Below are 13,523 nucleotides of genomic sequence, written 5' to 3'. Positions count from 1 at the left end.
GCTCAGAAGAGCTCTCTCCTCCTATAGGGCACCAGTGCTCAGAAGAGATCTCTCCTCCTACAGGGCATCAGTGCTCAGAAGAGCTCTCTCCTCCTATAGGGCACCAGTGCTCAGAAGAGCTCTCTCCTCCTACAGGGCACCAGTGCTCAGAAGAGCTCTCTCCTCCTATAGGGCACCAGTGCTCAGAAGAGCTCTCTCCTCCTATAGGGCACCAGTGCTCAGAAGAGCTCTCTCCTCCTACAGGCACCAGTGCTCAGAAGAGATCTCTCCTCCTACAGGGTACCCTTTTATCATACAGCCCCGTTAGCCCTCCAGATCCACTGGCATGAGTTCTGTGTACAAACTGGCCATTAAACCCTGGGAACCCAAGAACCATGACAGCATTGGGCTGGTTTCCACTCTTGTAAGAGTTCTTCCTTAAACTGCCCATCATGGGTGGCAGGTGTGAGATGGCTTAATTGCAGATAAGGGAACAAATGGATGCTGGGCTACTTTACACAGAAGCAGGCTATTTATTATCACTCGCCCCTTTGCCAGCTTCAGACTGAAGTCTCTCCCCTTCCCAGAACGGCCCCCCTGTGTCTCAGAGGTGCCCTTGCGATTGCTCCTTGGGCTGAGCTGTGCACAGGATTTGATTACTGTTGGACTGCATGCGCTGGATTGTTATAGCGGGACAACGGGTGGGCAATGGGCCACAAGCTACTTTTTCTTAGAGGGTTGCTCCCAAGCACAGAAGGCTATGCACAACAATTTGCTTATGGCAGGTTGCTCCTGGCAATTGTGCACAGACTGGCTTGTTATTGTAGGGTCCTCAGCTGGCTTTGATTTTAGTGTTTGGGAGTAAAATAATTGAGGCATTTATACTCAAACCAAACCGAACCAGAAATCAATAGATGGACCATGAAAGCAGCTATAAGAATAAGCACAGGTATACCACTGGGACAGGCTGGCAGTGTCTACTTCAAACCCTCCTGCCCCCCTAGCAGATCCAGCTGGGAAACGTTAAGTGTGTTCTGCTGACTCACTGAGCCATGGAGCTCAGTGTCTCTCCTGGAGTTAAGGGACATGATAATGGCTCTGATGAGAGAGAGAGAGGATTTAGGGGGTGGGCTGAGCAATCTGCAGGGAGGAACCTTCGGAGCAGCCCAAGGTGGGGCAACGGTTTGAAATGACCTTATTGTTTTCTTTGTTAATAAAGCCAAGCTCCTGGAAGGTGGGGACGGGGGACTCTTGACTGTGTGTGCAGAGCATGCTGGGAAAGGCACCTCCCCACAGTCCCCTTTCAGCACTCCAATCTCCACCTGCTGAAACCATCATGTATAATAGAAGCAAAGTAAAAGTTGTAGGAGGCTTTTCTCGGCATAGAAAAACCTCCTGCTCTGTCAAGTGACCTGGAGTTCATGCCTGTAGTTAGTCACGTCGGGCAACCATAAGAGTCTGGCACCTTTGGCTGCCAGATTCTGAACTTAGAGGGTGGGCAAGTCTCAGCTTCGGCAGGTAGCTGCTTTCAATGGTGCCACCTCATTGAGTAGTTATTAATGGTTCCCAATCCTGCTGGAAAGGTATAACAAGTGGGGTTCTGCAGGGGTCTGTTTTGAGACCGGCTCTGTTCAATATCTTCATCAACGACTTAGATATTGGCATAGAAAGTACGCTTATTAAGTTTGCAGATGATACCAAACTGGGAGGGATTGCAACTGCTTTGGAGGACAGGGTCATAATTCAAAATGATCTGGACAAATTGGAGAAATGGTCTGAGGTAAACAGGATGAAGTTTAACAAAGACAAATGCAAAGTGCTCCACTTAGGAAGGAACAATCAGTTTCACACATACAGAATGGGAAGAGATTGTCCAAGAAGGAGTACGACAGAAAGGGATCTAGGGGTTATAGTGGACCACAAGCTAAATATGAGTCAACAGTGTGTTGCTGTTGCAAAAAAAAGCAAACGTGAGTCTGGGATGCATTAACAGATGTGCTGTGAGCAAGACACGAGAAGTCATTCTTCCGCTCTACTCTGCACTGGTTAGACCTCAGCTGGAGTATTGCGTCCAGTTCTGGACACTGCATTTCAAGAAAGATGTGGAGAAATTGGAGAGGGTCCAGAGAAGAGCAACAAGAATGATTAAAGGTCCTGAGAGCATGGCCTATGAAGGAAGGCTGAAAGAACTGGGTTTGTTTAGTTTGGAAAAGAGAACACAGAGGGGACATGATAGCAGTTTTCAGGTATCTAAAAGGGTGTCATAAGGAAGAGGGAGAAAACTTGTTCACCTTAGCCTCTAAGGATAGAATAAGAAGCAATGGGCTTAAAACTGCAGCAAGGGAGGCTTAGGTTGGACATTAGGAAAAAGTTCCTAACTGTCAGGGTGTTTAAACACTGGAATAGATTGCCTAGGGAGGCTGTGGAATCTCCATCTCTGGAGATATTTAAGAGTAGGTTAGATAAATGTTTATCAGGGATGGTCTAGACAGTATTTGGTCCTGCCATGAGGACAAGGGATGGGACTTGACCTCTCGAGGTCCCTTCCAGTCCTAGAATCTATGAATCTATGCTGCTGCCTTGTGCTTCTCCAGCAGCTGCACTGGTGACACCCACCTTTCAACGCACTGTGGCAATGCCATGGCCCTCTGAGCTGCAACATCACCCCTGCCTCCCAAGCTACTGCAACAATATCAGTGTGGCCTCCAAGCCACCAAGTCAGAGCTTGAGCAGCTTGGTTAGTGACTTTCCCTTCGGCTGTCTCAGTAATGGTTACCCTGTCAGCTACTCCTGCAGACTGAGCTTTCAGTCACCAACCCCTTGCTGGGACTCTCACAAACAGCCACACGGCAAGGTTACACACGTTGCCAACATATACTATTCATAGTTACATAACCACAGCATCCAAAGGTCACAAATGGGATTGGTGCTGGGTGCTGTACAAAACCCATAACCACAAAACCAGTCCCTTTGCTCCAGATGGAGACAAGTCATGATGCTTATTTCCAATCCTGAAATCATGCACCTGTAGATCAAGACACAGAGCTATTTCTACCATGGCAATGCTATGTACAAAGTAAGCTTCCTGCTGCCTGAGTCATGGCAAGTAGTATGCAAAGTTGGTGTTCACAAAGCCAGAAATTAGAGTGAGTTATGACTCGATGCATAAGCATCCTTGAATGCATGAACTGATTACAGAATGCAGGACTCTGATGCTTTCTGAGTGGCCAAACAAAGCAGAATATGGTACTTGTGCCTTTTGACTCACTAGGACAACTTCTCAACCAGTACTCACCAGCAGCCGCTTCTTGTCAAAATGTCACCTTCAGTATCAGTCAGAGCCTTATAAATAAAATATATAAACTAGTTACCTTATGGGCATTGGTAACAGTGGCAGCTCAGAACAGGGATAACCAGAACTCAGGCTTCAGGGTGGAAGCTGATCATGGCAGCGATCAGGAAGGAATTGTTTCCTGTCTACTTCAGCTTGCAGCCCATTTCTTATCTCCTGAGCCATGTGCTGTCTGAAAAGGCAAAATACAAACTGTGATGGAGTAGGGGCTGTCTGTGTGGGGAATGGGAGAGCAGGGGAGGACTTTAGGGGATGGATGATACCAGAGCCTGTAACCTGAGCTAGGTAAGGGAGGGGAAAGGTCAACACCTTTGCCCAGGAAGGAGGACAAAGGAAGGGAGTGGCAGGAGGGAAGCAGTTTTGAGTCTGGGCTTGGGGCTGTGTGGGCGGAATTCAGGGTATCCTAGCTAGGATCCAAGCACCCTGAAAGCCCAGAAGGACTCGATGGAGGGGTCCCGACTGTGCCTGCAAGCTCTGCTGTAACCTGTGTTCCTGTTGTCCAATAAACCTTCTGTTTTACTGGCTGGCCAAGAGTCACTGTGGGTCCCAGGAAGAGGGGTGCAGGACCAGACTCCCCCACACGCCGTGACACAAACAAGGCCATCTTGCATGACAGCCTAACAGGAAGTCCCATCCCCTACGGAAGAAATTCCAGGAGTGACCCTCTTTGTGTTGGCCAGTCAGACTATGAGTCACTTCCCAGAGGTCTCTGAGCATTGTGCCTCCTGGAGTGACAGGATTCAGAATGGCAGGCCTGACTGGCTAGGCAACCGTCTGAAAGCCTGGTTCTCGGGAACCCCCTTCTGTCTGGGCAGAGGTAGCCTTGAGGCAAAGCAGTGCTATTAATGACTAGCTGGAGTCAAGACGAAGAACTCCGAACTGGGGAATCAGTAACTCAGTATGAAACGGGCCCTGAACCCCAAACTCATTCCTTCCTGGAATCCTAGCACACAAAGCGAGGCCCATGCAGTAGAGCTGTCGTTAGCTTTCTTCCCCACAAACACAGACCCTCCTCAGCAGCACCAGGGCTGAGAATTCACAATCGTGTGCCCTCCCTGAGGGCCTTCTGTCCATGGCTCTCACAGCACTTTGCAAACACACGAGCCCCACCTCCCACCCACAGCAAGGCTGGGAGAGCTGCAAAGCAGAGCCAGCCAGAGCTCCTAGCCAGTCAGGGCAGAAGCAGCCAAAGCAGGGCCCTTTGGGGTATGTTTACACAGGCATAAAAGACTCGGGCTACAGGGCTAAAAATTGCTGTGTAGGCGTTCAGGATCGCACTGGAGCCCAGGCTCCAGGGCCTGCCATCCCCATGGGGTCCCAGAACTCAGGCTCCAACCCACGCTCCAATATCTATACAGCGATTTTTTCCAACCCCACACCCCAAGCCCTGCAGGTTGATCCGGGCCAGCCACACATTTCTGATCCCATGTAGACACAAAGGAGTCTGTGGCACTTTCAAAGATGCCTGTTGTGAATGGGCTGAGTTGGGGGTCACTATAGAAGGGCTGAGAAGCTCCACTCACGAATCCACATTTTCCCAGACATGAATCTGAGTGAGTGGAATATATCACATGGCGGACTAATGCAGTGCCAGGGCAACAAAGCCTACTCAGCATATTTATTTATTTATTTCGGAAATGGAAGTGCCAGAGACTGCTGCTTCAGAACTGGTACAAGACCTGTTACCTAAGGGGTAGCAGAGCGCTGCATGGGGATTACTTTAACATTTACGGAGAGTGCAGGCTGAATCCTTTGACTCTGGGATGAAAACTGAATCCACCCTGTCTCCATTTCTATGGCGGTTTTCTAGCTCCCAGTACGTTCTGCCAGCTGCCCACCAAAGTAGATCATAACAAACCATAGCAAAAACATCAGTAAAAGGTCACGTAAACAGTTTGGGCCAAGCAGCGCAGAGTGTGTCTCTACTTTAAAACACTAAAAATTTTATTTCATAGACCACTGTTTGCTATCAAACACAGTCATGTTGTTGCAATTACTGCCTACGCCTGGATTACAATGATAGAATTTAAGCAGCCACGAACTGTCAGGTCCAGTTGTTTGTTTCCTTTAAAAAAAAAAATGCTAACAAGAATGCTTCATCTTGTGGCATCTGTATCCGAGAGAGAGAGAGACAGCTAGCTCTGGCAACAGCCTCTGCAAGAGGCTCATAACATCTTTTATAGCTAGGGAATGGAATCTAGTCTCAACATGTGGCTGCAAAGATTCCTCAAAGGGCTGCTTTGCAGAGTACAGAAAAGATCTTGGTGTATCCAAACTCCTGCCATGGCCCAGAGCTCAGATCCCAGCCATGCCATGAAATAGCTGGGAACTGTTGGGACATTCTGGATAATGATACACAAATGAGCAAACAGTGATTCTCAAAGATCTGCTCAGATCTGTGTACCTACGATGTACGTGCGGTTACTATAACTTGTAGGCAGAGGTAGCCAATTTTACACCCCAGTAGTTATTTGCATGTGGCAAATACCTATTCAGGAACAATCATGGTATGTATGCAAATGAAGCAGGCAATTGCACACAAACTTGAAAATCAAGTTCCAAGCATCATCTTTTGCTTTAGAATTTCCACCTCCAGCAAAGCTACAAGAGGGATTACTGCTAGATTACAGCTAGCTGTGCAACATGGACGTGGGTTTCACCCTGTTAGAACTCATCACTATTGGTAAACCAGCCTGGCCGGGGACTTGTTAACTATTTGTACTACAGGCATGTCTACAGGATCCAGCCAACAGTGGAGCTACATTGTGGCAGATGCTGTAGAAACTCAAAGCAAGAAACAGCGCGTGTCCCAAACAGCTCGCATCTAAAGAGACAAGACAAAGGGCGGGAGGAAAGGATACACAGCACATAAGTGGAGATTGGGACTTCAGGCAGAAAGTGGTTAAATACCTTGTCCAAAGTCACACAAGGAATGAATCCAGGTGTCTAGAGTCCTAGCCTAGGGCTTTCATTACAAGACCATTCCTCCTCTCCGGTGAAGATGAGAATTCTGACTTGCAAAGCACAAAGGAAAGACCCCAACGCAGCCATACCCACACCTCCTGAAAAGCCCAGGCTCAGACATCAACAAAACCTTGACAGTCACTGCCTCCTGCATGCCAAGGCAGCTGGGATTCTCATCAGAGCTTCTGTTAGCACATTGCTGCTGACTTCTCGTCCATTCCCACTTTCAGAACCAGGAGTCAATTTGTAGGCAGCATGGAATCCCGTTGCATGCCTTGGACCAGTGATCTCTGGGGAAACCACGGCAGAAGCTGTCTGCATGGGACCAATGGTCCCTGAATTAATTGGAACAACCTTCAAAACAAAACCTGGCAGCAGTTTGGAAACATAGAAGATGCAGTTGGCCGTCTGCAGTTCAGCATGTTATATCTGGGAGATAATCTGTCCAAATCAGATGAGAACATCAGTGTTGTTCCCCATAATGAACATTCAGCCCAGTTTTCCACTAATTCCCTATTTTCAGTGGTTAGAATGTAGCCTTAAAAATCTGGAGCTGGAATGTGACACACAGATAGGAATGGGCAAACCAGTTTGGATTGTGAGAGCAGCATCTCCCTCCCCATGAACTTTCAGCTCCACAACTGAACCCAAAAACTTCTTTGAGAGGTTGGAAAAGATTCAGTTGCTTAACTGTCTCGCTCATGATTTTTCATATTCTGGGCTGTCTCAGCAACTTTGGCTGGCTCCAGAAATGCACCATGCAATAGGAAGAGCCTTTTCATCAAGGGGTTTTTGTGACCTGATTGGAAGCAGAAAGTACTGGAAATAGGAAGAGAATTTTTTGAGATTTTCAGCCCAGATTTGCTGAACCAAGAGGTGTGAAGAAGGAGACAAACGTTTTGAGTATATCCCCACAATTAATCAGATCTCACAACCTGTGGAGGCTCATCCATCTGTGACACAGTATCCTAGGGGCTGGATTCCTCAGAAATAAGATGGGCTTCTGCAGCTCCTTCTGTCTTCAGATAGGAAAATACTAGCATGATAAAAAGGAAGGTGCAGTAGGGATTGGAGTCTGCACTTTAGATATTTGCGCTGGCAGGAACCGCTCCTTTCCTCCATTGCATGATTTTATTTTAAACATTTACACTCAGTGGCATTCAGATTTTGGTCAGTGGGATTCTGCTTTTTGTCCTCTTGTCCGAGAGCACAACCCTGTCTTGCATTCCAGCTTTGCACACAATCAGGCGACTGCACCACATCCAAAGTTGTTGAGAGAAATTGAGAGCATAGAGAAAAAGCCAAGTGATTGGGCTAGACAGGAGCAACTTTCCATGCCAAGATCTTGGCCATGGCTCTCATCATGCGCAGGGTGGCAGTTTCCTTTTACCATATACCCTTAGATTACATCAATCTGCCACCCACCATGAAAGGGTTTTTAAGTCAAAGGCAGTTTTAATTTTTCCTGGGTGTACCACCATTCAGTTGAAGATGCCCAAACTGCAAGACAGAGGCAGATGCTTGGTACTAGTCCTAGAATTGCCATGTAGGTACAGTCTGGGAGACGCCATGTGGAAAGAAGACTGGTATTACAGCTGGACACTGCCATGTCTACAGGATTCTAGAGCACCCCCATTTTGTACTGTTGTACAAACAGCAAGAGGCTTGTGAAAGGCTGACAGACATGCTATTCTAGTGATTATGCAGATACTATGCTCAGTCTCTGCATAATCTACATTTATTGTTCACTGTAGCTATATGGCTGCTGGAGAGGATTTCCTGTACCAGGCATCAGCTACAGAACACTGCCTAGTAGTATGAATAGGATGTTATATCATCATGTGTAGATTCAACATATTTGAGCCTCCACCCATCCCCATCAACTCCTCACAGGACCCTAGGAAGAACCCACCTTCCAGTCCCTACACAAATCCCGAGAGAGTCTCATCGATCTATGTCAAAGAAACAACAATCATCATCACCTTACATACCAAATGGCACTTACTTACCTGTTATTGTATCTGGAGGTGCCCTATAATAGATTGTACAGTGCTTTTCTTCTTCAGGACCCTGTGCAAACATTAATCCTCACACAACCCCCCAGAGATACATATTATCCTCATTTTATAAATGGGGAGACACAGGCAGAGCAGTTAAGTGACTTCTCCTTGGCCACAGTGGTGGGGCTGGCAATAGAACGTAGAAGTTCCTGGGTCCTAGAGCTGAGCTCAGATCACACTTCTCTTGTTCCTCAGAATCAGCTCTGCTATCACTGGAACAGAGCAATTGTGTGTCCATCCTACAGGAAGACCCGGCCCAGACACAGTGCTGTCAACTTTTCTCAGACGTTGCTTCCATTAGAACGGATCCCCAACACCAGGCAGGCTCATAAACAGACGTGTTCATGTACTTAGAACACCATGACCAGATGCCATCAGAAAAAAAAGATTTATTAGAAATATTACACAGATTTTGCATTGTGTCCTTTAATAGTGTTAATCTTTAAATACATCTGTATTAGCATGTCCAAATCTGACAATGCCTAGTATATACATTCTAGTGTGCTCTTTGTATAAATTAGATCATGGATGTAACAACTGTATCCAATGGACAATGGACAGAGCTAAAATTACTTGACTATTAGAGATGGTTCTTCTACCTGGCAAAATTCTAGTATGGGTCAAAACCAGTAAAAATGCTGTGCCCAGCACTGCCCAGTAAAATTTGGCACAGATGCAAGTTAAAAATTAAGAGACCATCAGCTATGAAAAAGGTTAATGGTGAGTAGATTACTGCCTGGCCTCTACACTGTGTTAGTGGCTGAGCCTAAATAGCAAGGAGTGTTGGTGGAAAGCAATTCCAGTTTGGAAAGGTAGAAGCTATTGCCAACTGTATGAAATGTCTTAATGCTTGTGACCTGAGTCCTGTTAGGCAGCAAGCCCTCCTTTGACAGGAACGCACAGACTGCATTTCAAACACACGGAATAGCTTTGCAAACAGCTGGCCTTCCTGGACATTTGCTGAAGGAAGCCTTGGTACCATGACCAGGGAAAGATGAGAAAGGTACAAAATCTGTAATTAGATGAACCAATTTCTCTCCGGTTCTTACCAACTAGAAAGCAAGAGAAAGGCAGTCACTGAAACCAAGGCTAGATTTAGGGTATCCACAGGGGTCACAAATCAAACAGAGGGGACTCAGGTGTCCTGTGGGTTGCCCCTGCAATGTGGTGGCATTCCTACACTGACAAAGGCACCAAGAGCAGGAAGGAGGCTTGAGGCAAAGAAGATATGGCAGCTCCCATCAACTTTTCAAGAACTGCTGAAACTTGTCAAAGGAAGAGGGAATGGATGTAGCTTGTGGGGAGGAGCCTGGAAAGTCAAATTGCATTCCCAGAAAATCAGCCTGCAAAGTGAGTGGCATAGGGGACCCATCTGTTATCCTGCTCTGATCAGCTGCCTTTTGCAAGCAGAGAAAAAGAAGCCAGTTCTGCCGTAGCCCCCTTAAAGTTTCTTTGAATACCACAGGCTTTGGGAGTTCAGAGCAGAAATCTGGCAAAACCTGGGCTGGCAGTGATAACAAAGAGGACAGACCACACATTGAGAGCTGAAGGAAATTCCAGACATCAACACTTCTGAGGCCTCTACTATCTCACAAAGACCCAAATACTTCTGCCCATTCCCTTTCACACATCCTGTACATTCACTCAGCTTCTGCATGTCTTCTGAAACAGCACGTCAGCTTCACGATAAATCCTCTCCTTTCCAGAAGGCCCAGACCCTGGGCTGGCTTCCCAATTCCCTCCCACCCCAGGCTCATCTCTGCCTTCCCCTCCCATGACATGAAATACTTTGTGCTTTCTATGTGGGATCAGTGACTTTGCACATTAGATCCTACTTTCCACTCCCTTTGTGTCCTCTCTTTCCTAGCAGCCACTGTGCAACATTTACACAATGCATCCCTTAAGCCAGGGCTCCTGGAACTGCAGCTCAACTGTCCTCTTCCCCATCTTCCTCAAGAGCTAAGCCAAAGTCAGCATTTAGGATCGACTTAAGTATCTAGTGACCTGCCAAAACTAACTAGGCACACGTATGTGTGCATGAGAGTGAGCATCATCTAGATGGAGAGCACACGGTGTAGCAGAAAGGTTTCATGAGTGCACGTTTGGGAATGGTGCATTCCTCTGAAGAGGTAAAGCCACAGGGGAGTTATGTATTACAAGGACTGACAGATCTCTTGGAGACTTTCATTCCTCGCGCCATTCATGGCAGTTGTAAGCTGGACTTTGGTCACCTCCTCTGTTCAGTTTGCTCCTTATTCAAGGACATTCCCACCCACCCCCAAATCCTGCCCGCATCATAAAGGAGAAACAAATTGACCAACAGGAAATACCTTTAAGAGCTTAAAGTCTCCCTTTTTGACACTGTTCCAAATCTTGCAGCCTCTATCAGGACCTAGATTCAACTCTTGCTGGCTTAATCTCCTTCTGCTGAGACAGCTGGCACCAAAACAGGGATCCAGTCCCATGACAATAGTGGTAACAACTACAGGAAAGGACAGAAATAGACCCATGTTGGAACAAGCTTAAAGCTGGGATGTTTTAGGCCTCCTTGCCAATACACTCCAGGCATAACATACTGGAGGATAAATCAGCTGCTCCTCTCCCCCAGGATCAGTCTAACTGCTTAAGTTCTGTCCTTGCTTCAGATCCAGATAAACGCACCTGCTGTGCTGTGAGTCTGTAACATGTCTCCCAGTGGTTACTGGATTTCAGAAAGTGATAGCAAGTGCAGTGGGTGACCTCCTGAACATACCAAGCTCTCACCATCAGTATGTGCAGGGAGTGAGTTCTGCCAAGGATCAGACTTTTAAGCTAGCTTGTTGCACCTCACATACCTGTATGCTGCCTATAAACTTTGCATGGGACGGAGCTGTGCTGTCTGAGCACTACCCTTTAGGTGAATTCATGGCCAAGTGGTCTGCCTCCCTCTTGGGTGCAGGGTCTAGATGACAGCAGCCTGGCCCTTCCCTTCTCTCCCCCCGTTCTTGGAAAGCTGCCTTGGGGACTGCAGATGCACCCAGAACCACATCCATTTACAGACAAAACTCATGGAAAGAAGGGCTTAAATTAGAGACATTTAGGAAAAACCAACAAGATCCAAATTCTAAATATAAATCCAAGGCTGGGGATTAACATCTAACACTAGGGAAGAACTTGAGTTGTTTAAAATGAGAAACTGAAGGTTTGAAATGAGCTGCTTGTGGACTCTAGCATTGTATCAACAGCAAGTGAGTGCAGGGCACTTGCGAAGCATCAGGAAGCTGAACACATCCGGCTTCTTCCACGAAAGCACCTATTTCTGCCTCACTAGAGGGGTGAGTTAGAACAGGGAGCAAGCTCTGTTCCCTTAGGTAAGGGAGGAGAATGACCCATAGTTCTCGGTGATTAATATTCAGGAGGCATCAGGACTTGGCCACAAGGTTAAACATTGTAAGTAAATAACAATTTTCTTTTATCAGCACAACCTGGGGCAGCAGAGCTGCCCTAGGGTAGATCCCACACAGAGAGCACATTCTGAGACCATCTGAGAGCAAATGGAAGATTCAAGTTTATGGGGCCAAATATGAAGAGGCATGTAAAGTGACAAATGAAACACTGCTTTACGCCAGGAGATATCAGCAGGATCGCTGGGATCCCACAGGCTTCGCTCTGGCTTCAGTGACACCACGAAGAGTTGCCAGCTATATTGGCTGTTGTGTGTTCTTTTACACAGTAACCTCAAATCTAAACATACAGTAATAACCTATGCATTTCACTTCACTGCCCAGGGCACAGCTAGCAAGGCCTTCTAGGTAGTAAGTAACAAGTATTTACACATTCTTGCAGATTACTTAGGAACAACCTGGAGTAATGAGTTTACTCTACACAAACCTGCCGTATTTGTAACTATGTCAGAGGAGCGCTGTTGTCAACTGGTTCAACAATACTCTGCCAGCATCCCTTGAGTGCCAGCATTACTTCAGGCACTGATTTACAAAGTACATGTTACATTCACTTCGTTCTGTGGCAAATCTCCAGCTGGCAGACTCTGGTTTGAAAGGCAATCATTATCAAGCACAAGGGCATCATCTTCAGAAATATCCCACAATGGCAGAAAACTCCTTATAGTTTCCATGTTGAAATAAACTTACAGCTGTATTTGGTTTGTAAAGGTGGACAATGGATTTTTATTTGGTTGCAGTCCAAGGTTACTGAGATGTGATCAGAATTGTGGAAGAGCTTTCCTTGCAACCTAGGAGCCTCAGCTGGCTCATGGAATAGAAAAGAGGCTATTTTTAAAGTGATCAAGTGCTTCTGTGGCATTCTTCAGTCTCTTCCCCATTTCTGCCCACCTTCTGCTCTGGGGCTCAGGTCTCAAAGTACTTGTAAATCTGGGCCACGTACTGCATCACGCTCTGCCAGTCTGGCCGGTCTGTGTACATCATCTCACTGAGTTCCTGCACAGAACACAGAGAGGGTTAGCAAGGGAGAAAGAGTTTAAGGGTAACACTGGGTTTGGGGTCCTGAAACATGCATTTTCCTTTTCAGTGAGGGTCTGTTGTGTGGGCCACACTCCATTGCAGACATACATGCAGAACAAGAAAATCTTGTGGTGGCACTGATCTCCAAGGAACAACATGGACTGATTGGAAAAGAGAGCTATTGAAGCAAACTAAATGTGTGTCTCAGCTTGTGAGGCATGGAGTCCCCTGCATAAAGAAATTACAAGCTGCCGATGCAAAGTACAAGCAACTGAATACAAAATACAATGTCCAGCCACTAGCATTCAGGGTAAGAGGAAGACTAAAGATCCCTAAGACGACTCTTGTAATGAAGGATAATTTACATAGTACTCCCTCACATCACCAAAGTGCCTGGGATATTTTAGAGCAGATAAGAAACCAACGGTACTATAATGAACCTGACGGAATGAGTATTCCTCTTAATGTACAAGCAAGTTAGGCAATGACAGAGTCTCACTGATCTGGCTCAAGGGATCATGGCCAGTGACTGCTGGAGAGCTAAGCACACACTCCTACAAGTTATATATATACCTCAGAGTATTTTCAGATTTAACAGTCACCATGTATTTTGTCTTCACTAGGTTACTTCTTATCTCCCTAGGTCCATTTCAAAGTAAAGCCTATTGTAATAAAAGTCTCTTGTGCATTGTTAGGGTAAGAAAACAG

The 13,523-nt window shown here is 46.5% G+C and overlaps 1 protein-coding gene across 4 annotated transcripts in view; it reads right to left on the bottom strand.

The window, feature by feature from the left end:
- Positions 1 to 8,729: 8,729 nt before the first annotated feature.
- The window catches only part of SPECC1 (sperm antigen with calponin homology and coiled-coil domains 1), a 160,978-nt gene continuing 156,184 nt past the window's right edge, over positions 8,730 to 13,523 (bottom strand). For all 4 annotated transcript variants that reach the window (XM_030537135.1, XM_030537132.1, XM_030537133.1 and 1 more), the window contains one exon: positions 8,730 to 12,791. In XM_030537135.1, coding sequence (XP_030392995.1) covers positions 12,702 to 12,791 — 90 coding nt within the window. In that variant the 3' untranslated portion in view covers positions 8,730 to 12,701. The remainder of the gene's footprint in view (positions 12,792 to 13,523) is intronic.

Source organism: Gopherus evgoodei, chromosome 17, assembly GCF_007399415.2.
Source record: "Gopherus evgoodei ecotype Sinaloan lineage chromosome 17, rGopEvg1_v1.p, whole genome shotgun sequence".
In the NCBI taxonomy this organism is placed as follows: Eukaryota; Metazoa; Chordata; order Testudines; family Testudinidae; genus Gopherus; species Gopherus evgoodei.
This window is presented reverse-complemented; position numbering and strand designations above follow the sequence as displayed.